Below are 25,692 nucleotides of genomic sequence, written 5' to 3'. Positions count from 1 at the left end.
CCATTCTTTATTTGCCAATGTAAGTCATTTTTAATATACCGATAATCTAATTGATGTGGAAAATCATAATTAATTAACAAATATTTGTAAATGTATTTAATTGGTTTATTGAATAATAATAATTTATGTATGCTTGTATTGAATGTACGTATGTATGTATATAATGTGACACAATATTTACAACCTGTTTTTGTAAAATTCCAAACGAACGAATTCGAGTGTCTTACGACCAAACCTTTATTTATGTTTATAAAGGTTTATATAATGTGTGACAATATTTTCAAAACCAAGGATTGATTTGTGTTTTGATTTCTCTTTTTTTTGTGTGGGGAAATTTTTATTTGTTTTAATATATATTTATTTATAAATTTATATCATAAATCACTGTGTTTAATGCTAAATCTATATTAATCAACTTAACAACTAATAGAGGAAGGACGAAGAATTTACTGTTTATGCATGTTTCTTCTTTTACGTAATAATAATAATTGTAATAATAAATTATTGACAAATACAAACAATATTTTTCGTTTATAAATTAATATAATTAATCGTTAAATATTATTTAATTTCGTTTTATTTTCTTTTTTCATTTAATATAGTTTATTTTTTATTTGTGGTGTGAGTGGGTGTTTTAGTTTTATTATCATTACAATCAATATACACATATTAAATTTAAGAGTAGATTTATTGGATGTTTTGTTGTTGCTTTAGTTTAGTTGAATGTTTGTGTTACTAGATTTACGTTATAGTTAATATTATTGTTTTTTGTTTTTAACACATTTTGTTAAAAATAATTATCAAATTTTCCTTAAACGAATCTACTACTCTGTCAACAGTTGAGACATTACCAAAACGACACATGTCTAAAATCAACAAAGAATTCAGAATGTATTCCTTTAATTTTTTGCTTGTTGCTAATTTTTTCTATTATTACATTCCGGGTGTGTGTATGGATTTTGTTTGTGGTTGTGTTCGAAATGTATCTTGCGTAAGAGAAAAATACTTTTAGAATTTTACATGGTTTATTCATTTTCATGGGGTTCCCTTTTGTTGTTGTTGTAACTTCAAATAGTAGAGTATTATGATAACATTGCCGATTTGCTGCTGTTTTATTTTGTTTTGTCAATAAACACTATTTGTTTCTTTAGACATCTTATTCATAAATAATAAACTTGCCTCTAAGTTTTCTTTTTTACAAATTACTTTACTCAATAACTTTTCTTTTATTTCAAGAAAGTGTGTAATTTTTTTTTTTAATTTTCTTTGTAGTGAATTTTTATTTTGTTTTTAGTTTTGGTAATACTAAATATAAGCCATTTGTTATTTTGTGTTTGACCAACATTAACATTGTTTTGTTTGTATTTTAATAACTGGCCTCGTGTCCGGCCAAAATGTATAGATCATGACCCTCTTCACTGCCCAAGGAACCAGTTCGTAACAATTGACTTTCTAGTGCCACCACTCTGTAAAGAAAGATGTAAATATTATGCGATGATTAATTTTGAAGTGTGAATAGAACGTTGTCGGAGTAGATTGGAAAATTCTAAATTAAAATCGGAGCGAACGAGGTGTTCGTGTATAACCTTAATTATTACCGTAAAATGCATAGAAAAGTAAGAAAAAAACATTGAAAAAAAAATGATAAAGATGACTTAACGGACCGGAAGCCCATTAGTGACCCTTGACTCATCGAAAGCTTCCGACGATATGCTGTTGGAGGATACAGAGATGGCTACCCCTCCAATCAATATTCAAAGGCGATTTGAATCGAACCCAAATGCAGTTGGAAACCCAAATAAGTTGCAATAGAACCTTCGAAAGGGGCCTATGTAGGGACAGAAGTCCCACCAGTGCGAAGAATGATAAAGACGTGTTTTAATCGCACAAACGGAGTGCGGGTAAAAGGTACCACGACTCAAAATTATTCCATAAAACCAATGGCTTTGAAGGCTATTAATTTTTGGGATGATTTCGAACTCTCTATAGTCTCTATGAGGGAGATTTCTATACATTCCCCACAACTAAGGATTGTAATGAATTCTGTAAGTCCTAATTAAAAATATATAATTATTGTTTATAAATATATATTTTATTTATCTGTTAGGGTGATGATTATTTGAATGAGTTTTGAGTTTTTTTTTTTTTTTTTTTTTTGATACGAGCTTTTTAGTCGATGTTTTGCAATGAAAAGGAAAGCATCCATTATGCGACGGGTTTCACCGTTGGTTAAATGTTATCTTCGAGAGGTTCTATTTCTGCATTACTGTCAATTCTGGACGCATTGTTCACAGAATGAGTCCACATATAAAAATAAATTATAGGATGAAGTAACTCAGAATGCACTTACTTATCACTTCCCAGTAATCGATATGTACGGCTCATATCTTTAATTTCTTGCGTTATTTCACCATTGCGCAGCGACTTGCCCTGCATGCCGTGCTTGTGGAATGCTAAAACACTATCGGGTAAACAAACTATGGAAATAGAAAAACAAATTAATTGTAAAAAAAATACAAAATCATTTATCATTTATATCGTAGACATCCGAAATTATAAACTACTCACCTATACTATCCACGTTGAAATCGAAATTCAACTGGGAGACCATTTTCTTATGCTGTTTTGGGTTACCTTGCAGCGTAACCACTTGTATCACATTTCCATAACACACAATTATTGCATCCTTTTCCACCTGATGGACTTTTACCACTTTGAGTAGATCTCGTCGGGGTACCATTGTGGCCATAGCATCATATTCCAAATCATCCGAGTGGAACCAACTTGCACCTATATATTCGTGTACGAGTAGTGTGTTGGTTTTGTGCGTGCGTGTGTGTTTTAGTATTCAACATTTCCCCCGCGACAAGGAACGAAGAAGAAATATCAAAGGCAAAACACACAACAGGACGGGGATACACACACACAAAGTGGGTGGGAGGAAACCAAAAGCAAAAGAAAATCAGAAAAAAGACATAAGGGGGATCAGGATTTTGGGAAAGATCAGTAACAAACAAATAAATTGCACACACACAGCAAAAAAGAAATAGGAGCAGAAAAGGAAGAACAAACAAAAAGCACACAATAAGTAACAATTCCAAAGCATATACTGAAATCTATACCACTGTTCATGTTGATGAGTTCCAGCTTGAGGCAGCCGTTAACGGCCTTCCGTACTCCCGTACACACAATGGGGTATTCCAGTTCGGGCGTAATAATCATCTCAAAGACAGGCGTGCGTCCGTTCTGCACACAACCATGACCACCACCGAGTATGCTTGTGGCCGGCCACTCGCATTGTTTCAACAGCATGAATTTGTTCAAGGGGTCATACCACTGCATCAGGAATATGCCGTTGGGTGTTGCACCACACAAATACTTGTAGCCGTTGTAGGGATTCCGCGTCACACAACACTGTGTACAACCTTTGGTATCGGGTACCTTTGTGGTCAAGGCAAACTTGCGTGGCACCAGCCGTTCTGGAATCTTGTTCATGTGCATCGAAAATCGGTGCGTTTGCTTGGAGTGTAGGGCGATTAGATCGTGGCGATACAATTGACACGATTTACCCGATAAACTCATGAGGACATCCTTAATGACATACAACCATGTCGTACGTCGGGGGAACAATTGGTCTATGGCAGCATCGTGTAGTTCGTTCATATTCAAATTGAATATACCTTCTTCGGCTCCGATGAGCAGATGTTGGTCTCGTGTCTCCGGATGGATCCACGAGGCAGTGCAATGAACACGTAGAGGACAACCATTGAAGATTTTGGAGAAGCAGGCACCCATGTGAACTTTGGGTGTCGGTGGCAGGCCATTCGATATGGGGCGTGGGGGTGTGTGTCGTCGTCTGTGGGAGCGTTTGGGAGGCACAGGAGGTGTATTGTTTAGTAAATCGGGTTGGGCTTCTTTTTCAACTGCAAGGAAATAGGCAATATATCATTGTAGATTCTAAGATATCGACATTCAAGGGTAAAACTTACTTTCATCATCATCTTCCTGAGTACCACCGTCACTTAGACTTCGTGTACGCGATGATTTGCCCATATCGTTAATCAGACCGAGTAGTTGATCCATGGAACTGTGTCTTCTTGGTGAATCTTCCAAACCATTCTAAAAATAAATCGAATGCAATTAAAATCACTCCGAAGCTTCGGCCATACGCAACGTGTCAGCTGACTATCTACCAACCTGATTATTTTCCTGATGGTGATGATGATGATAATCACAGTTATGATGGCTGTTATAGTTCATCAAATTATTGCTAGTTGTTTGTTGATCATTCGTTGTTGTATTTCCGGCTGCCGCAGCTGCTGCTGTCGCCGCCGAGGATGATGCATTATTGGCAGAGGCGGATGATGACATGGCTGAGGATGTCGAGGCGACAACATCACTGGTCGTATTGCTGTTTAAATAATTGGAACCATTATTGCGAAGGTAATTATTGTAAATATACGTTGAGGAGTAGGAGGAGGAGGAGACAGATGCTATATTCGGACAAATGGACGCACAACTGGACATGGCACAATTGTTATGATTGTTAGTAGTAGTACAAGATGATGAGGAGGAAGCATTAGCATTAGATGACGCGGACGCATTAGTGTTACATAACAACAATGAGGAGGAATGTAGGTGACCACCACTAATACCACCACCCAAGTGACTAACACTACTACCCGAACTAGAATTGTTAGAGTGCAGAAATGATGATGAAGAAGGTGAGTAAATATCTTGGCTATGATGACGATGGTGATGATGATGGTGATGCTGATGTTGATGGTAGTGGCTGCCACCACCACCGCCACCACTACTACTGTTGCCGTCGCCGCCGCCGCTGCTGCTGCTGCCATGCTGATGACAACTATTGCCACCGACACCAGCATTGTTAATGCTGCCGCTGCTGCTGCTACTGGCAAAGTTACTACTACCAATTCTATGGCCACCACCAACACCATCGTGGTATGGGTCAATGCCGCTACCACTAACACCACCACCGCCACTACCACCACCCCTCTGATCAGAACATGAATTATCCATAGGATGATGACTGTACATTGAAGTCGATGTGGACAATTGGCCATTGGAGGATGCTGTTGCGGCTGCCATCGCTTGATTTGCCGATGCTGGAATCGAAATGGGCCGGCTGTGATTGTTGTAGTTGATGTATCCATGTCGCAGCATATCGAAATGGGCAAACAGTGATGAATGATTATCGGTGAGATCGATGGCATCCAATGCCGTGGTGCGCAAATTCGAATAACCACTGCCATAAGTTAGCGATGATGGACCATTACCACTGCCGCCATTTGTGGTCGTTGTTGAGGAGGTTATTAAAGCTGCGGCCGGTGTGGAGGAGGAGGAATTGGAGTTGGAATTGGCGGACGACGACGATAAAGCCGTTGTTCCTGATGTGATGCCATTTGTCGACGACGATGAGGAGTTGGATGATGTAATGTTATTATGGTTACTGTTGTTAGCGACACCATTATTTCCACCTCCTCCACCACCACCGCCACCACTACTACCGCCGCCGTTATGGCTACAATTGCATTCAGTGCTTAGTAAATCTTTGGTATCGGTTAATGGCAATGTGGCTCTGCAAAAAGCAAAAGAAAAAATAACAAGAACAACATATGGAAGAAAAAACGGGAGAGAAAGAATGCAACAAAATGTATATGAGAGTGGTATTCAATAATCTAGTGGTACAATCATGATGTTCTTAGATTAGATACAAATATATTAGGGGCATAAATGCGTAATCTATTAGAATGGAAACATTTGACCACAATTGCATTAACATTTGTTACTATTGGTTGTTCCGAACATACTTGGTAAAGAACATATTGAGATTTAAAAAATTTAAATCTTAAAATCAATAAAGAAAAATAAAACATAATTACCATAAATAGAAAATCTCATGGAGATAGCCAAAACCGAACATTCTCGTAAATGACAATGATTTGCCTTTATTTCCATTTTGTCGAAGTTTATTCGACCATAAGGTGGAGAGTATATATATATATATACAGTGGAATCGTTTGCAATATTTTTGAAAATTTTTTTAATTCAGAACACTTCGATATACTGTACTTAAGAGATTTAGTATGAAAATGGAAAATTATTGCATGCAATTTTTCCATAAATAACGGTTTTTATGAAAATACATCGACTTTGAAGTGGCCATATAATTAAAACATTGTGTGATTTTTTACTTTACTGTATTTTTTGAACATGTTTTTTAAAAATTACTTAAATTTAGGTAAGTTATGCAAATTAAGCATCAAATGAATCGAGGGCTGATCAAAAAATGTTTACCACAATAAATGTTTTAATTGCGTGACCACCACTGTATATATATATTGTATAGCACATCCTTGTTCTAAAAATGATTAATATTGACTGAAGTTTAAGGGTAGCACCTATATAAGGTACCCCCAATATTCGGTACTTTTGTGATTTTTTAACCGAATTGTCTGTAATTTAGTATTACCCCCACATTTCTACTAAAAATGTTTAATATTGAGCCAAGACGGCATTTTAGGAGTTTTGGAAACGTTTTTCAACCGATTTGGCTGTAATTTCTATTTTCATTTGGGTGGAAAGTATAAAAAGTTTGATAGGTCCGAACATGCTCCACTTTTCTATTTTCCTTCAGATACACAGGATGACCACATTGCACCAAGGGTCTTTGAGTGAAAACAGTTGCTAAATGATTGGGGGCTCAACATCCTATAACCTATTCTAACTTTGTCTCCCGAGATCTACACGGCCGATTGCGAACTTATAAGCATCTTTTAAAGCATTGAATCCACATTTCTATAGGATGTGGCTTAATCACCCTATAAAGATTTAAGTTTGTCATGACGAGTTAATTCAATTTTTATACCCTCAGCCTTATGGCTAATGATACTATGACAATGATACTATAATAATGTGACTCATCGAAATATTCGTTTTAGATCCCATGTTTCTTTGGACCAAAACCGTTTCTGAAAAATTGGAGCCGTCCGTCCATCTGTCCAAACTTTGCGCATCTTAAAATTTCTTTCAAAATTTTCGGACTATCCGATTTGAACCAAACATTGTACAATCTATTATCTTTACCAAGCCTGATCAAGTAGTAATATGGGACCCGTCGGTTCAATCCTTCTGGTACCTCCCCCAACAAAGGGTCAAAATTTTCAATATTTATAAATCCAAAATCATGTGACTGGAATGTCCGATTTGAATCAAAACTTGCACAACATATTATATTTACCAAGTCTAGATCAAGTAGAAAGATGGGATTTAAAATTTGTCAACGTTGTCATTTATGGTCAAATGTTTCGTACTCATTATTTAAAATGTTCTACAGTAGATTTCGCTTTTAACGATTTCCTTGCTAGCTTTATAATTGAGAACTGTAATCAAGTTCTTGAAGAGATCCCTTTAGATCCACTATAACAAATCAAATATCGATACCCATTTAAAATTGTTAATTTTCCAGTTGTCGTTGCAAGCAAATTCTACTGTATTTTTAGGAAAAAACAGGAAAAGGAAGAGTAAAGGAGACGTTTACATGTTCCTATAACAAAGTATTTAATTGCTTCATTAGAGTTTGTTGGTGTTGTTTTTGTTTTCATTTTTCTTTACTGTCGTTTATAGGATTAAAATAAACACTTAATTTTTTATATTGTTATATATAAGAAGCTTTGCATGACATCTTAAAAGACCAATGCAGTTACCAACTAATGAATGCATTATCACAAACACACTCGCATATATACACACAGGCATACACATATAGATACATACAATTCACATTTTGGGAATTCATGCATATGGGAAGGATGCATGTCTGTGGAAAAATGATTATGATCTTGCTACATATTGATGTGACTGACTGTGACACTACCATCACAACTACAACCATGATAATGATGGCGATGATGTTGTTGTTGTTGAATATAATGCCATATAAATGAGAGTATGTCATGACAATACAAAAATACATAAACTATCATATATAACAGATTATGTTAACATATGTATTTGTATACTGCAGCACATGTATGTATGTTTGTCTATATATGGATAATGGTGATGATAATGATGTATGTATGTATATGAAATATAACATGCACAAGGCTGGCTGTTTTAATGTTTATATTATCAACAAATAAACCATATTATGTGAGTGTTAGTAATCTGTGCGTGTGTGCGTATGTGTGTTTTTGTAAACAATGAATGAATGAATGGCTTAAAAGAAACATTTCATTTTTAATGACAAACATTTGCCACTGTCAACAAATATATTGGGGTGGACATTTCGAAAATAAAAAATGATTTGCCAATTTTGTAAGACACCGAAAAAGTGACTAATTTAACGTAGATATTTTTAATATTTTTTAATGTACATATTTTTTGTGACATATGTATCAGTTGTAATCGAGGTATGAAAAGGAACAAAAAAGTTCATCATTATAGGCAATTTTGAAAGAATTGGTGAACCACATCGAACTTTAAAATTGTTAATCTATTAAAATCTATTTTTGTCTTTAAATGTATGTCACTTTCTTAATTAAATGATCAAACCTATTTTATTTCCGCTATAAAACATTCTTAAAGTATTTTATTGATTTCAATGACTGCCGTCATAGCCTAATACTTTTTTCAACAATCTTATTTTATTTTTCAATCGTTATGGATATCAAATATAAATTCAAGCATACATAAATTATAAAGTAACACAACATCAGTGTGGCCATTTCGAGTAGTATTATTGCTGGTGTTGATAATTTTGCATTGCAAAATCTCAATCTCAATTAAATGAAATAATATTTTGTGTGTTTGTTTGTGTGTGCTTTGCAATGAAATATGTATATTTTAGCAATTTATTATATTTGTTTGTTATGCGGTCAATTAATCTCTGCTAGATTTAATTTTATATTATTAACAATAAGCCGACAAATGATTATCCATTTCGACCAACAAGTAGGATATTTTATAATTATTTTTTCGTTCAGGTCGCTTTTGTATTGGATTAATATGGAAAATATATTTGCTCGTAATATATAAATAATGTTATGTCAATTGTATGCAGTAAAATCAGTAGAAAAATTCAAATATTCGCGAATAAACGGATGGATGTTAGTGAAACAGATATATATCAGCCAGGTTTCTGATATTTCACTTTAAAAAGGTATCGTTCGTTATAATATTTAAACAATACTAACAATACAAAGTAGGTCAATTTTTTGGCATAACCTCATATAAGGGTTTCAATAGACTTACAAGTATTTTAATGGCCCTAGGCTCAGTTTCCAAATGAAGAGGCTGTAAGTTTGAATTTCAGGTTTATTGAAGATACCACCTTTTTTGCAGGCAATGTTACATAGTCCGCTTATCTTGTGTACTAAAAAAGTTCTAGACCCATTTTTGAACCAAAGAGGCATTTCGGTCTCAGACAAAAAAAATCCTTCTGCTGAAGAGAAAACATCGTCAAAACAATACCAGGTATCTAAGTAAAAAAATAACCAGAAACAAAAAGAAAATTAAACCAGTGAGCGGGACGGGCCGACCGTATAATCTGCGGTATCTTTTCCGAATCATGTTTCCTGGAGTATAAAATTCTTCCAAAAGATTCAAATTTTGTTATTATAAAAAAAATATTGACCGATCATTTTCTAAACAGCCGTTCTAAGAATTTGGTCAGATACCCTTCCCCGTTTGAAACATGTTATGTTCTGCATATAATAATAAGCTGCATAATAAGCGACTAAAAATCTGACAAGAATAAGGTGTTTTATTCATTGCACCACCTAAATATCATCTCAACATCACGAAAATTATAGACATTGTCCTTGACCATAACCGGAACTTCGTGTAAAATTTCCAAGCGATCAGCGCGACATTTTCGTCCTCTAGTGGGGTAATAGTAATACTAAACAATATCAAACACATATACACCTTTAAATCTATACGCATAACTCCCACATCCGAATACACACAACAGTATGGGTATACTATCTACTTCTCGGGTCTATGTCCTTCAGGAGTAAATATATACGCCATATAATTCAAATTTTGTAATTTTTCACACAAATGTCTATGTCTATTTGACCGATCTTCAAGGAAACAGTCATGCTCATTCCTGGTGTAAAATTTCGTGGTATTCGGGTTATAATTGTGGTCTCTAGAGCGACCAGAAAAACAGACAAAAAAGGTTTTTGCTCCATTTCATCCCCTTACATGCAAAATTTAGTAACGATTTGTTTATTACTGTGGCTTGAATAGTGTTTAAAAATTATAATGGACAGACGGATGGACGGATTTTCATCGCCAGTTAATGCTGTTGGTGCGTTCAAAAGCATTTTAAGTATTTTAAATACTCTATCCACATTTCCAAACCGATTCACTGTAATCTAATTTATTTTAATTATTTCGAATTTAAGAAAATAATCCTTCCAAAAATCCAATTCTTGAAACTGTCATCAATAAAAAACAGCATCACTTTTGTCGAGGTTGTTGGGTGTCAATGTTTAACATAAAATAATGTCATGGTGTAAACGTGATAGTTTATTAGCGCACTTTGCATTTTATCTTTTGATGACATTTATAAAAAATTCACAATGTATAAACTTAATAAAAACACACGCAACAAATATGTAGGTTATAAATTGTTAACATTCTCCGATTTACATGATGACAGGCAGGAAGCAAAAGCGCTGCAAAATGAAAATATTTCATCTTAACAGGATGATGTAGCCCACAAGGGCAGTTTGGTGAGAAAATAATTACCTTTGGTATATTTGAAAACATTTTTTAGTAATGAATCGAACATTGACAAAAATTATATGAAGTGTAAACAGTTTTTGTAAAACTATAGAGATTCATTTTTTATCCATACCATTGAACAGTATTTCTACGAAAAGTAACACAATTGCCTACCCAATAAGTAAAATCGTATTATGTATGTTTTTACTATTTACACATCTCTCCCCCATAACATGTTTTTATGAATTAAATTAAAAAAAGCAACATTACATAAATTGTTCATTAAAAATGTATAGACGTAGAACAATTTACGCACACAGACACACACCTATTCACACAGAATACAAATGGCATATTTAACATGCACCGGCAGGCAGGTAGGTGAGGTAACATGATTGAAACTTCATAAAGAAAATGTAATTATAAAATGTTTCTCTTTTGGGAAGAGGGGGAGAGAAAAACAAAACTCAAAACAAAATCTGGAGGGAATATTTTTCTTCAAACTGTTCCCTACATTTTCTTTTCGCCCATTAACTTTGTAGCAGTAGTAGTGGCAAATTATACAAGTTTTGTAAAAGTTAATGTTCAGACTACACAGCAGCAACAGCAAGAGTATTGCTAACGGCAATGACAACCTACACATACATCCATCCATACAAACATGCACAAACGCATACACACCCACACATTTACCTGAAACATGGAAAAGATTTCATTTCCATTTTTGAAATCTAGGAAAAGAAAATTAATTGCATTGAGAAACATAATAATATTTTGTCAATTATTATGGGGAATATTCATTCACACACACACAAACGTACACAATTACATAGAATGCAAATGGAAAAATTGCATTAAATGGAAAAATTAAAAATAACAAAATATGAGGTTTATACGATTGGGAAAATTATAGATGATGGCATGTTCCAGAGTTAAATGTTAATAAGGTTTGGGACGATTCTAGTAAAATATGTTCCCTCAACAACTGTTATTTTTAAGAAATATATTGAGATCAGATTTGCAAAATATTTTAGTATTTGTTCACAAAGTATCACGAATGTTGAACATTTGTGTCCGATTTTTAATTATACCCTACAGAACGGAAAGAGTGTGAAATTTGATCAAATTAGAAAATTTGCTGTACATACCCAAATTTAATATACATTTTTTACAAACAAATATCGAGTTTACAAAAATCTTTTCTTTCGTAACGAATAGTGAAATTCGATGTAGAATAATTTTGTCTTTGACGAAATACTCCTAAGATAAAGTCTTATTGAAGGTTTGACACATTTCTGCAAGGGGTTTATTTAAAACATACTAAAGTCAACAAATAATTTGTTGCCAATATTGTTAATTTTATACAGTAAATTACTAAAAAAAATTTAATTTAAATATATAGTTTGTTTTGTGACTCATAGTGAAATTTGACGTAGAATATTTAATATACATGGAAAATTGAATTTTCAAGTTACTTCCATACAATTTGTTGAAAAAAGTACTGGGAAATTTTGCTGGAGATATTTTTTTTTTCAGTGACTTATATACAAAATGTGATGGAGAATATTTTTGTCCCTTATTCTATCCTTCTAAAACGACATCTAGAGGGAAAATAGGTACAAATTTGGAATATGATCTGCTTTAACCCGAAAACTACATTTAATATTTTATGATTTTTGACATTTAGGCTGATTTTTGAGTTTTGGTCTGTTCTGAGACTTATCGTAAACCTTTAAGGCGAAAATTTTTGAAGAATATTCTGACCCGCTATAACCCTATTTTAAATGAGGTTTCAGTCATTTCTGAAAATCACCATCAGAGAGTCGATTGGGGGTTAGATAAAAATATTTCACACATTTACATATATCAGTAATATTGCCTAAGACATTATATATATAAAATGCAAGGATTTTCCGATAATCCGAATATTTTTAAATGCCCTGGAACCTCCCAAAATAATGTCGAATGCTGATACACATGTCTTCTAATATTAGCCTATCTATCATAATTTTTTGGAATTTCCTGATTATTATCAAAAAATCGAAATTTGTTGCACAGTGTTATCAATATTGTCTAAACTGTAAATTATTATTTTAGTGATTTTTTTCCACGCGAAAATTTTATATTTTGTGTTCTCAACGGTTATCCAAATGACTGCACCATGTTGGGGTGTATAAAAAGCTTCAGCTCCGGCAAACACATTGACGTTCTTACTGGGCTGTATGGCTAATGACCCATAGTTTGAGCTGAAATGAGAGAGCTGCTTTGTCATGGTCTTTCTTGTTAATTTTTTGAAATTCTCCGAAGACTTCAGGTTTTTTTGGAATTTCCCGATTATTATCAAAAAATCGAAATTTGTTGCACAGTGTTTTCAATATTGTCTAAACTGTTAATCATTATTTTAGTGATTTTTTCCCCGCGAAAATTTTATATTTTGTGTTCTCAACGGTTATCAAAATGCCTGCACCATGGTGGGGTGTATAAAAAGCTTCAGCTCCGGCAAACACATTGACGTTCTTACTGGGCTGTATGGCTAATGACCCATAGTTTGAGCTGAAATGAGAGAGCTGCATTGTCATGGTCTTTCTTGTTCATTTTTTGAAATTCTCCGAAGACTTCAGGTTTTTTGTCGAATTAACAGGCGATCATTTGATTCCGAGTGCTTCTTGCACTTTGGTGCAGTTGGATTCTTCTTCAATGACTATTTTCTTTCGGAATTATATTATAAACGTATTTGCAAGCACATCGACCGTATTTTGTGAAAACTTCGCTGCTCTACTTTTAACGATCCTTTTTCATCGACTGTTAAATTCTACGAAATCAATGAGAACTCACATTTTTTACAACATAGAGATGAAAGAAGAATACCTATATTTCTCGGAAAGACACATGACGATCATGCATTATCAGTCGCCAGTCATACATCGCCATGCAATGAATTAAGTTCATCGATGTACACTTGACTTTACGGCACGAAAATGTTCAAGGGTTTATTACAGTTTTTTTTTTGCAAATTAATTTTTGAATTCTCTTTAAATAACACAAAAAGTGGTCGTACGTGTATGCTAAAAATGAGTTTATGCTAAAAAATCTGCAAATTGTATATGGAAATTCGGGAAATTCAGACAGGCTAAAACATTGTTATATCTTAACAAAGTTAGTTATGTCTTAATATGAATCAACATATTAATATTTAAGGTTTATATGCGAAAGTCGGAAATCGTTATTAAATATATTTCTTTCATTTCACTTCAATTATTTCAAATAAGAGCCAGAGTAAATTATCAATTGAATTTTAATTTAATGTGTTTTAAATTAATATATTTTATGACACTACTTAAATACAACATATTTAATAAAATAAATACATAATTATGACAAGAAAATGATATTAAATTATAAACAATATAAATTGCAATAAAGTTTTAAAACGCAAACAGACACCACACAATTTTGCACAATGCAACACACAACTACACGAGAGAAAAAAGTGAAAACACATACACACAAATGATTAGCATCAGATAAGTATGTCAATCTAGGATATTCATATAATTAAAAACAGCAAAAAAAAAAAAAAAAAAAACAATAACCAAAAATAAAAATAATAATAACAACAATCAAAACCAATCAAAAATTCCAATTAGTCGCTAACAAAGCAGCATACATATAAATTTACATACATATATATATTTAAAAATAATGTAACATGTTTATAGTGAAAACATAAGGAAAAAGTATGTGTTAGTAGTACCATTGTGTAATAAATTGCCATGATTTAAATGACTAAAATGTTATGCGTAAATATTGAATGAATAATAAAAAAGAAGAATAAATAAAATAGTAATGTCCAAATATTGAATATAATGATGATGGATATGAAACTAATGGTAATAATAATGACAATGATGCAGTAATGGTTCTATAATGGTGTCCATTGAGTAGTCATTTATAGTTGGCAGTAAATGTCTCTGATTTTTTCATTCATAACCTTAGACGTTTTTTTATTAAAATCTGATTCGAAAAATCTTACAAATTATAAATGTATATTATTAAATAAATCCCGAATTTAAGAAAGGGGCTACATCCAGTGAGTTATGTTAATGTAAATTAAATTTAACAATTTCCAGTAGAAATACGACATTGCCCGTGAGAGATTTACCAATATACATACATATGTGTGTTTTCCTAATCCTAATTGTCCTAATTCCTAATTGTCTTCAAAACCTTTTCATTATGGCAAATATATTGAAGCATAATAATGATAAATTGTTAAACATATACCGACCTATGTACCTACATACGTATGTATGTAATTTTTCTTTTACTACATCAGAGGATGTGTCATGATGGATAATCTTTTGACGACCTGATTCTGAACACATAGCACACACTAGATGTCAATCTGTGGGGGAGGTTTAGGAGAAGTTGTCCTATAGACCCCATCTGATTTAATGTAGGTTTGGTAAAAATATTAGGATGTGCGAAGTTTGGGATAAAATCGAACAATTCAAAATGTTGACACTTTGTGGGGGGAGGTAGAAATATAATTAGACTGATGGATCCCATCATTGAACTTGATCTAATTTTGAAATAATATTACGATATGCAATGTATGGATGACTTTGGATTGGTGCAATGAACCTTGAGGTCTGAAATCAATACTTCACATATGTTGCTCATGTGCACGAAAATAATCCTATAGAATATAATTAATATATGTCCACGTCTTGATATAGCTCCTAAATAACTTTACATCTGATTTAAGGAAATTAAATGATTTTACCATATTTTAAATATGTTTTTTTTTTTTTGTTAATAACTAATCTTTGGGTATAAGTTTTCATTATTGAAAATTATGAAAAAAATAGAATATAACGGTACATCATGGTTAACTGAAATTTGTTTTATCACATTTAAGCCATACATCGATGAGATGAAAATTTAGGAGTAGCTTCCTCGGTGTTGCCGACAGATACATATGGTTTGCGGAGGTCTTCGGAATTACACACAGGTTTTATTATTCGCTTTATATAAGTTATGTTTTTATCAAAGAGGTTTCATTAATAATGTTTTAATAACATTGGTTATTAAATTTACTTCAATTTAATAAAATGTACAAGTTTTTAATATACTGACCCTTTCTGACCAGAGCTTGATCTAGGCTCTGTAAAGATAATAGATTGTGCACAGTTTGGGTCAAATTGGACATTGCTGTCGTCAAATATGGGATTTATAATTTTGAAAATGTTTACCCTTTGTGGGGGAGGTACAGAAGGAGTGGACTAATGGGTCCGATCATCGGACTTCATCTACGTTCGGTAATGGTAATAGGTTGTACAAAGTTTGGTTCAAATCGGATAGTCCGTTCGCATCATATTATAAAATGAATTTTTTTTTTGCAGAATTTTGACCATTTTGTGGGTCAGGTGAGTCAATGGTTCTCTTTTTCGGACTTAATCTAGGCTTGCTAGAGATAATTGATTGTGCCAAATTTGTTTCAAATAGCACATTTCTTTTTGCCTAATATTGGATTTAAATATATTTAAAATTTGGATCATTTGTGGGGAGGTACCAGAAGGAGTGGAATAATGGGATCCATTTTCGGACTTGATCTAGGCTTGGTAAAGATAATAGTTTGTGCAATGTTTGGTTCAAATAGAATAGTTCGTTCACATGATATTATATAATTATTTACTTTTGCACAATTTTGATTATTTTGATGGGGTGGTACCAGAAGGAGTGAAATGATATTCGCCATCTTCGAACTAAATTTGGAAGAAATATTACGATGTGCAATGTTTGGTTGAATTCAAGAGCTATCGTGCACACCAGCCGGCCAGAGAGACAGACAGACTCACGAACAGACATTTGTAAATCGACTCCAAATTGTCTGAAACGGATTTGGTCCAAAGAAACATGAGGTCTAAAACCAATATTTCGATAAGGCATTTCGATATCATTGGCCATAAGGCTGAGGGTATAAAAAGGCCGTTGTACCACAGAACCACGTTGTCGTCAGTGAACTGAAAGTGTTAGATCGTCATATAGAGACATCTTTAGGCACTTTCTCCATCAGACAACATTCAATAATAATAAATATGTATAAAAAATTTAGTTCACGTTGGATTCCGCAAAATTTGACAGTCGTCCAAAAAGAGGCTCGTATCGATTGGTTCACACAATTAAAAACAAAAAACGATAGGGATGCTTCAAATGACGCTTATAACATCACTTCAAGAGACGAATCAATGATCTGTGCGTATGACGCTGAAACCAAACAGAAACCAACCGGGTCGGCCTTCGAACATGAGCCAAATCCAACGGAACCAATTCGTGGAACAAGCACTTCAAAGCAAGTAGGAGGTCAAATCTGAGTGGTGTATAATGACAATGCGAGCTCCCACACATCCGCTCAAACATACGTATTTTTGATCCGCTAAAGCTGTTATTTATAGGTCATCCGATATATAGGTCTGCTTTGGTACACAATAACTTCTTTTTATTTAATAACATCAAGATAAAACTTTTATTTGTGATTTTCATCGAAAGAAGATGTTTTTCGAAGCGTTCAGACCGCATGTTATGGGAATGTCTTAATCATATGGGAAAAATCCTTCGATATGATGGAGAATACTTCAAAAAACAATAAAATAATTTTGGATAATAAATATTATAAAAAGTTGGGAGTAGAATAAATTCATTTAAGAAAATAAATCCTTTCTAGATAGCTGCTATTATCATTACCCAGTTGTACAAAAAATATCAATTGTCTGCTATTATATAGTTATATAGCTAGTTACTTGGTGATCTAGTTACTTCATACCCCAAAAAGGAACACAAAATAGACTGTTGGATTTTTTTGTCAACTGAAAAAGTTGTTTACACACATCATACCAATTCAGTAGTTACTGGTAATGCAAAGGGTAATGAATCGACTATCGAAATGACTGTATACTGGTAACGCAGGCAGGGGACAATTGACTTCCCCAATGACATACACATGTTAAATTCACCAGTCTAGGGCATGAAGTGGTAACTAGTGGTACTTACAGGTAATTAGTAAAATATCTAGTTCATCACCAGTTACTCGAACTACTGGGTATTTAAACTCTTAAAATTTCGAGAATACATTTAACTGTTTTTAGTAAAATCGTTGTCAATAAATATAATTAATCTTATCACCGATGATTGATACTCTTTTAGGGAATAACAAATAAAAAAACAACAACATAATCACCAAATAATAGTGACAAATCTAGAATGGTTCAGCACAAAACAATAATTTTTCACAATGATAAATGATTTCACAATCGAAAAGGTGAGGGGTTACGGGGTACCTTTGCTTTTCATAAATAATAAACAATAATAGGAGATACGGAGACATTTATTAAAATGACACTAAATTAACGGAAGTAAAATGAAAAAAAGAAATATGAAAATGACAATGCATAATGGAAACAGGAAGGAAGGAAAGAAAATAAAGTGATACACCCAACTAACCCAATGCCAATTCCCCAATCAAATGAGACAGAAGATGAAGAAATGAAGAACATGATGCTGTGATGATGAGAATGAGAAAAAACGACAATGTTACAACAAATGTAATGTTTGTGATGATGACAATGTTGTAGTTGTTGTTGATTTGTGATGGTGTGGGTATGATGGAAGTGAAGAGTAAATCTTAATGTAATAACACCAACAAAATCAAAGTGTTAGAGAGCTGTGTAATTTTTTGATTTCAAACCAAATAAAAAATCGTTTCGTTTTCTCATGTTACTGCAACAGTAAAAGTGTTAAGGTAGTAGTAGTAGTTGTAATGGTGTTGGTGGTTGACAGTGATTTAGAATTTACAACATAACCATTTTTTTGTTTTTCGAAATTGTTTGGGAGGTGTGTTAGTGTTGTTGTTACCCTCAATTTGTGGTTTGTTTGTTTGTGGGTGTAAGTGAAGAAGTTGTAATGAAGTCAAGTGAATTAGAAGTTACTTGTCTAAATTTTTTTTTGCTGGGGTTTCTATACAGTTTAATTTGAGTTTTCTGTTTTTTTTTGTTGTTGCTTTGGTTTGGTGATAAATTTATCTTTTTTTTTGGGTAGTTACCTTAGTTTCAGTTCCTCATCAATATATTGTAAGAGACTCCTACAAAAATATAACAAAAAACAATTGTAAAAAGAAACAAAATCATATAGACATACATACAGACAGTGTCAGAGAGAAAGAGAGAGGGAGATTAGAGAGAAAAAGATAGGGTAAACTCAACTCAGTGTGTAATTTGTCTAAAGTAGAAGAAGTGGCAGCAAACAAATTACACCCAAGTATTAGATAGGTAGTAACTAAAACCAATAATATTAACTAATATAATGTAAAAAATAAGTTAAAAACAAATCTTGGGCATTTCAGAAAAAAAGAGAAGTAAAAAAATGTAACGTAATATAAAAAAACAGTAACTCAGAAGCAAGAAGAAGAAAAAAAGTTGCAAAACTTTTTGTTCAGCATAACAAATATTAATAAATTTAAATTTTGCTAAGGTGAGCAATTTTTCAAAACAAATTATAACAGGGCATGGGGCGCATAACAAGTTTGCCTTTAGCAAATAAATTAAAAAAACTTAAAATCATTTAGAACAAAATAATTATGGTCAAACTTTTTGACCACCAATTTAACTCAAAAGTTTTCTGGGAAAACTGATTTTTGTATTTTCTTCAATATGAAATGGGGAGTTTATTTTTTAATGAAGCACCAAACATTGCTTATTTTGCCCATATAATAGCGTTTATTTGAGATGTAAAAAAAACATGCATTTTATTTAATATTTTACTATAAATTCAAATACCCAAATACAGTGAATTCTAAATGGAAAAATTTTACTAAATCTTAAACAATTTTGATTATTTCTCTACTATAGACAATCTTTGCGGAATATCAAACAAAGAGAAATTTAAACAATATTTTATGGAGAAGGCGAAAAATGTCTATCATACTGAGCACAAAATATCTATAATCATGGAGAATGATTTAATATTCCATAAAATTGTCTCAAGAGGCCTTGAACAAGAGGTTTGAATGCTAAATCAAAAAACCTTTACATATCAAATCCCAGAATGAAATGTGCATGATTATATTGAAAATATATGTAGAAAAAGCATGTACTAAGAATAAATATGTATACCTTAAAAATCTGCGTAGCATTAGAGACTGGAGCAAAATAGTCAATTGCTATATAAAATTATGGATCAGAAAAGTGTACGAAAATAATCTGAGGGACTACAGCGAGTATAAAAGGCTTACTGTTATTTGGTTAGACAGAGCGAACTAGTATTATAGGTCATTAAGACCAAAAAAGAGACTGTTGATAAAATGAACCAAGTTGGTCGAATTTTAATGCCTCGGGCTGCATCAGATTGTAAATATAAAAGTTGGAGATTCATTCCCTCAATATGTGCAAACGTCAAGCAAATTAGGGTAAATTGTAGAATAAGCATAAGATTGATTAAGTAAATTGGGAACCAAATAATGTATACGTTTGAGAATTATTTAAATATTTTCTATCAGAAATCACTGTTTATTAATTGGAGGATTATTAAATGATTTTTATTACTACTAAACACCTTAAAACACCTTATGTAAATTGCTAAAATTTTTAAAATCTAGTTACACTTTATCAATCTTCAATTTATGTTTCTAAACTACAATAGTATTAAAAAAATCCAGTATTTGTTTATATTAGGTTGTACCACAAGTTTCTTCCCTTTTTGCATATCCCATCTTGATCAAATGCCAAAGTACCATTGTCATGGGAATGTTAGAGTCATCCACAATCTTGCGCATATCGCGCACATATTTCCAGCGAGCACAGTCTTGATAAGGTCCACATCCACTCCGGTAAACGGTGCAAATCTCGTCTACAGTGTCCTTTGCACTACTGCCTTTTTTAAAGCAATGAAGCATAATATGCCGTAAATGTTTCTTTTGGGGGACAAAAAAGAATTTAAAAGAGGCTTTGTCGCCAACAAAACGTAATTTGAAAGTACGGCTAAGAGATAAACCTGCATGGTTATATAAGCATAGCCAGTCAGACTCATTCATAGTGTGGCGCGAAATAAACTTATGGGACACCCTAATATATTCAATTACAAGCCTAAAGATACATAAACGTTACTACTTTTATCACCAGCCCAGAGTAAATGAAATTCAAAAAAGCACAAATATTACATTTCGTTTACTCAATTTCTATAATTCAAAAAATTCCAAAATTCAACTACAGTCTACTAAGTAATTAAAAATATCGTAAAAAAGTTTCCAGACGTCTACAATGATTTGTATAATAATTTTTTGTACAATTAATGTTGTTAGAAATGTTGATGAATCTTGAATCGATTTAATAATATGTAGAATTCTATTTATTACATTTATGTAAATGTATTTTGGTATGTGTAAAAATTTAAATTTGTTAAATGGCTGCTGTTGCTGTCAAAATAATAAATCCAATCGTAAGACAATAATCAGTAGAATTGTAGATTTGTTAATTTTCAATACAACAGATTAATACATAAAGACCATGTCGAAAGTAGGGTTAATATTATGCATTTCAGTAAAGGGAACCCCTTCATTCTCGACTTCAAATTTCGACGAGTATTGACAAAATGTTGTTGTAGCAAACCCAAAAACTAAAAACCAAGCTGGCAAATAAGGAAGATCTTGAACCATTAGGAGAGAGGGGGGCATTTCCGACCCACAACCGATTCTTGTATATGGCAATCTTGGTCTCTAGTTCAGTTGTCGACAAACTGTAGATGAGGGAACATGAGTACCATTGCAAATTTAGAATTTCGTTAAAACTTTTTTTTTGCATTTCAACAATCATTTCAAACATAAGTAATGTATTTTATTTCAAATATTTTAACTACAAAAAATTATTATAAATTTCCGTAAAATGTCACACGGGGACACCTTTGAAAATGCCCAGTAATCTCCAGTAAAAAAAACGGAGTTGTTGATTTTTGGCTTCGATTTCTCTAAACTTCAAATGTGATTTTCACCAAAAGTATTAAAATTAAATTTCTCTGGCGTTATCTGGGTTAAACATTTGAAACAAGTGAGCGATAATGGATAAAGATAATAGATTTTTTCCCCAACCTAATAATTGGCATCAATATAAATATCAGCCACTCCTCTTGGATATAACGTCAACTTCCCCAGCGTATATCCTTTAGTAGTTAACATACACGCCATAGAATGCCGTTTTTCTTATTTTTAACACAAAAGTCAGTGTCTATTTAACCTTTTAAATATTACCCGATCATCATGAAAAGGTCCATGCTTACACCATGGACATATCCCCTACACCATGCACATTTTTGTGGTGTTCATCCGTGCCATTACCAAAAACAAGTGGGTCTTCTTTGATCAGAACAGGTCCTACATCAAAAATTTTCGTGACGATACTCCATAACTGGGACCGGTAGCGTGTTTACAAATTATAATGGACAGATAGACGGACGGACGGACACCTATGTCTAGATAAACTAAGTTAGTCCACATATGACGATCGGTGTACTAAAAGATGGGTTGAATATATCAAGTGTTTGTAACACTTTGGACCACACAAAACATAGTTGTGTAGAGTATAAAAATATATAATGAAAAAATATTTTATATGTGTTTTATTTTTTTTTTTTTTGCAATCAAGAAATAGATAACCCTTTACAACTATTAACCCAAATTCATAGCTCATGATAATCTATTACTTGTTATTGTCTTTCCTAAATAGTTAGAATATAAATTATGATGTATTTTGTTCATAAAAGTGTTGTCCTTCATATTTTCAATGCTTTTTAATTTTATTGGTCTGATATACCGAATCCTTTCACTTTCTCTCTACTATTTCTAAAACAACAAGTTTATGTATTTTTTTTTCAATTAATTCCAAAAAAAGAATGGCATAACAAAACATCCGAATATTTTGCTTAATAAAAGGCAAACAACCTTGTGTGTGAGTGGCTACTTTGCATTTTTGCGTCTGTGAGTGTGTGTGTGTGCGAGTATATGTTGATGAGTTTTTTCATTTCGTTTTGGCCAAAAATTATGTCCTTGAATGATGTGGCAAAGAAGAGGCGAGGAAAAACACATGTTAACAACCTTGAGAGTTGTAAAATTTCAGCATTTTTATTTTTATGTTGTTAACTCTTTCATTGGGCTGTTATTTTTGTGATGCGATTTTCAATTTAATTAATTGTTATTTTGTTTTGAAACATACACACATACATTTAGATTTTTGGAGGATTTTCCCACAACCCCCCAGTAAAGCAATGGCTGTGAATACATAAGCCAGTATTTACGAACAGTTTTTTGTTTTGTTTTGATCCCTACACAAATCCTCTACAAAAATAAGGCATCAATGAAATAAAAAACCCCTCTTGATCCACTTTGCCATGTGAATACGTTGTTGTTGTAACACTCACTCACACACATTTAAAGAGTAACAATAAATTCATACAAATCCTTTCGTTATCCTCGTTTCGTTGTAACACTATACGGAGTAAACCATGAAACATATGCATTATGGATGATACTATAGTGTCTAGTCCAGTTCAGATGAGTGTGTGTGTGTTTGTTTGGTTTTTTCTTGCTAGTCCTTCGTCAAATGGTTGCGAATGCTAATAAAAATATGGCATAATAGAAAAAGGATAGCATTGATACTAAAACAACAGCTCTCTTGTTAGTAGACAATATACAGATAGAGCTAGAGAAAGGTGTAGTGTCAATCCTTAACACAGAGAAAGGGACTCGTCGGATTATTCTCGGTCCGGTGGGTCTATGACACGTACTAGTTAGTTGGCTGGGCTATTAACCTTTTGCCTTTCTCATTGCTATTGCTAAAGCCATGGTAACTGACCTTTTTACGATTTAGTTTAGTCGGTATTTTGTGCTGTTGGTATCATTGGCTATAACCACTGTAATTACCACAATTTATTAAACGTCCCGACCGACCGACCGACCGACCAACCCGACCACCAACCAAATGCCTTTGTCTGTACGGTTTTTATGATGAGATTTTGTTTTTATGACACGTTTTGTGTGGCCGTTAACAAGGGTTTGAGTGACATACGAAATTTTAATGGAAACTGTTGTGGCAAATTTGTTGCCAATAAAATAAGAAAATAATACTAATTGACTTGGATCTTTTTTATATATGTACGTATGAAAGTTAGTTAGAAATATTTAATTTGCTAAAGGATTTTTAAGAAATAATGATATACATATGTAAGGATGTAATCTTGTAAAAAATAGTTTTTTTTTCTAAAGTGTATTTGAGAGACTAAAAGTAGTTTCTAACATATAGATACGTACGACCATGTGTAATGTTGTTTATAGGGACATGAAAAATCAATTAGCAAAAAATGGAATTACCTCATGCACATTTTCCTCTGAAAGTGATTCTATGTATAGGGTGATTTTTTAAGCTATTATCAGTGTCGTTGACGTGCGCAGCAATTGCGGAAGGATTCAGCTGTGAATCCTGTCAAAATACAGCTGGTGAATGAATTCAAACCGAACGACGTACCGCAACTCAGAATTTTTGGTAAATGAGCTCTTGGAAAAGTTGACCGAATATTCACTTTATGAGAGTATGAAAAATTGATTTATTTAAGGCGCCTTAACAATTGCATAAAATAATATTTGTTATACATCCTCATAAACTGACTTGGCTCCCAATTATTTATTTTATACCCACAGCCTTATGCTTTGATAGAATAAAAATGTGTTTCATGGTAATTTTAGCTTGCGACCTCCTTTTAGTACCTCCCCTTTGTTGGAAAAAATTGTAAATCCTATATCAAAGGAATGGATTTAGGTATTTAGTCCAAACTTATTATACCCTACACAACTATGTTGTCAGGGTATTATAGCGTCGTGTGGCCCCAAGACTTTGTAACACAGCGAAATATTGGTCCTAGACCCACCGATCATATCTCGACTAGCTCATGTGTGTCTATCCGTCCATTATAATTTGTAAACACGGTACAGGTCACATTTATATACGAGTCGTCACAAAATGTTGTATGTAGGACGGGTTCTGATCAAAGAAGACTACTATTGTTTTTGGTGGTTATCGGTTAATATTTAGGGGATCAAATGGATAAAAAACTTTAATTTTGTCTGTTTTTCTGGTTGCTTCAGAGGCCCGAATATAACGAAATTTTGCATTAACAAGGGGATCTGGCCAAATAATAAGCATGACCTTTTTGATAACGTAAATGAAATATCGTATATATTTACTCCTGAAGAACATATACCGGAGACGTTGACAGTATATCCAAGATGAGTGGTACCAATAAATGCTTGTATACGCTCAGATAGGCGAGTTAGACGCAAATATTATCATTTCACAATAGAGGTCGTAAATGTTAGGCTGATCTCTATGAACTTTTACATGAAGTTTCGATTATAGTCAAATACGAAGCTTATGAAATCGACTAAAACTTAATTTTTGCCTATTTTTATAATCGCTATAGAACGCACAATTACGAACCGAGTGTCACGAATATAAATGTAAAAGGGGTTCTGGGCAACAGGTAAAGCACAACACTGCACAAGACAACACAGAAACTAAATATCGCAAAAGTTTACCAGGCTAGGGATTTTGCTCCGCAGTGGCAGTTATGTACGGTATCATATGGTGGCAGTGGCAGTTGTGTACGGTATCATATGACTATAATACTCCGCTCACTGTGTTTTTAACTAAATGTAATCTGAGTAATGGGATCCATTGGTCTACTTCTTCTGGTTGCTTCTTCACACAAGGTCAAAATGAAAAAAAAAAATGGCTCTTAAAAATGCAAACCATTTAGCATTTTCATTATTAGGCCAAATATATATTAGTTTGTTCGATGTTTTGGGTGCTATTCGAAAAACGAACAAGAGATGGC

At 33.1% G+C, this 25,692-nt stretch overlaps 1 protein-coding gene across 1 annotated transcript; it reads right to left on the bottom strand.

The window, feature by feature from the left end:
- Positions 1-1,289: 1,289 nt before the first annotated feature.
- LOC133328454 (putative uncharacterized protein DDB_G0282133) lies at positions 1,290-18,938 on the bottom strand (the record flags this gene model as incomplete). Its single annotated transcript, XM_061537021.1, has 7 exons — positions 1,290-1,466; positions 2,351-2,477; positions 2,569-2,790; positions 3,126-3,923; positions 3,990-4,119; positions 4,198-5,602; positions 18,863-18,938. Coding segments are annotated over 7 exons (2,858 nt in total), but the record flags the coding sequence as incomplete, so codon positions are not given.
- Positions 18,939-25,692: the final 6,754 nt, after the last annotated feature.

Source organism: Musca vetustissima, unplaced genomic scaffold (assembly GCF_032173495.1).
Source record: "Musca vetustissima isolate MV318-11 ecotype Yass unplaced genomic scaffold, APGP_CSIRO_Mvet_v1 utg210622, whole genome shotgun sequence".
NCBI lineage: Eukaryota > Metazoa > Arthropoda > Insecta > Diptera > Muscidae > Musca > Musca vetustissima.
This window is presented reverse-complemented; position numbering and strand designations above follow the sequence as displayed.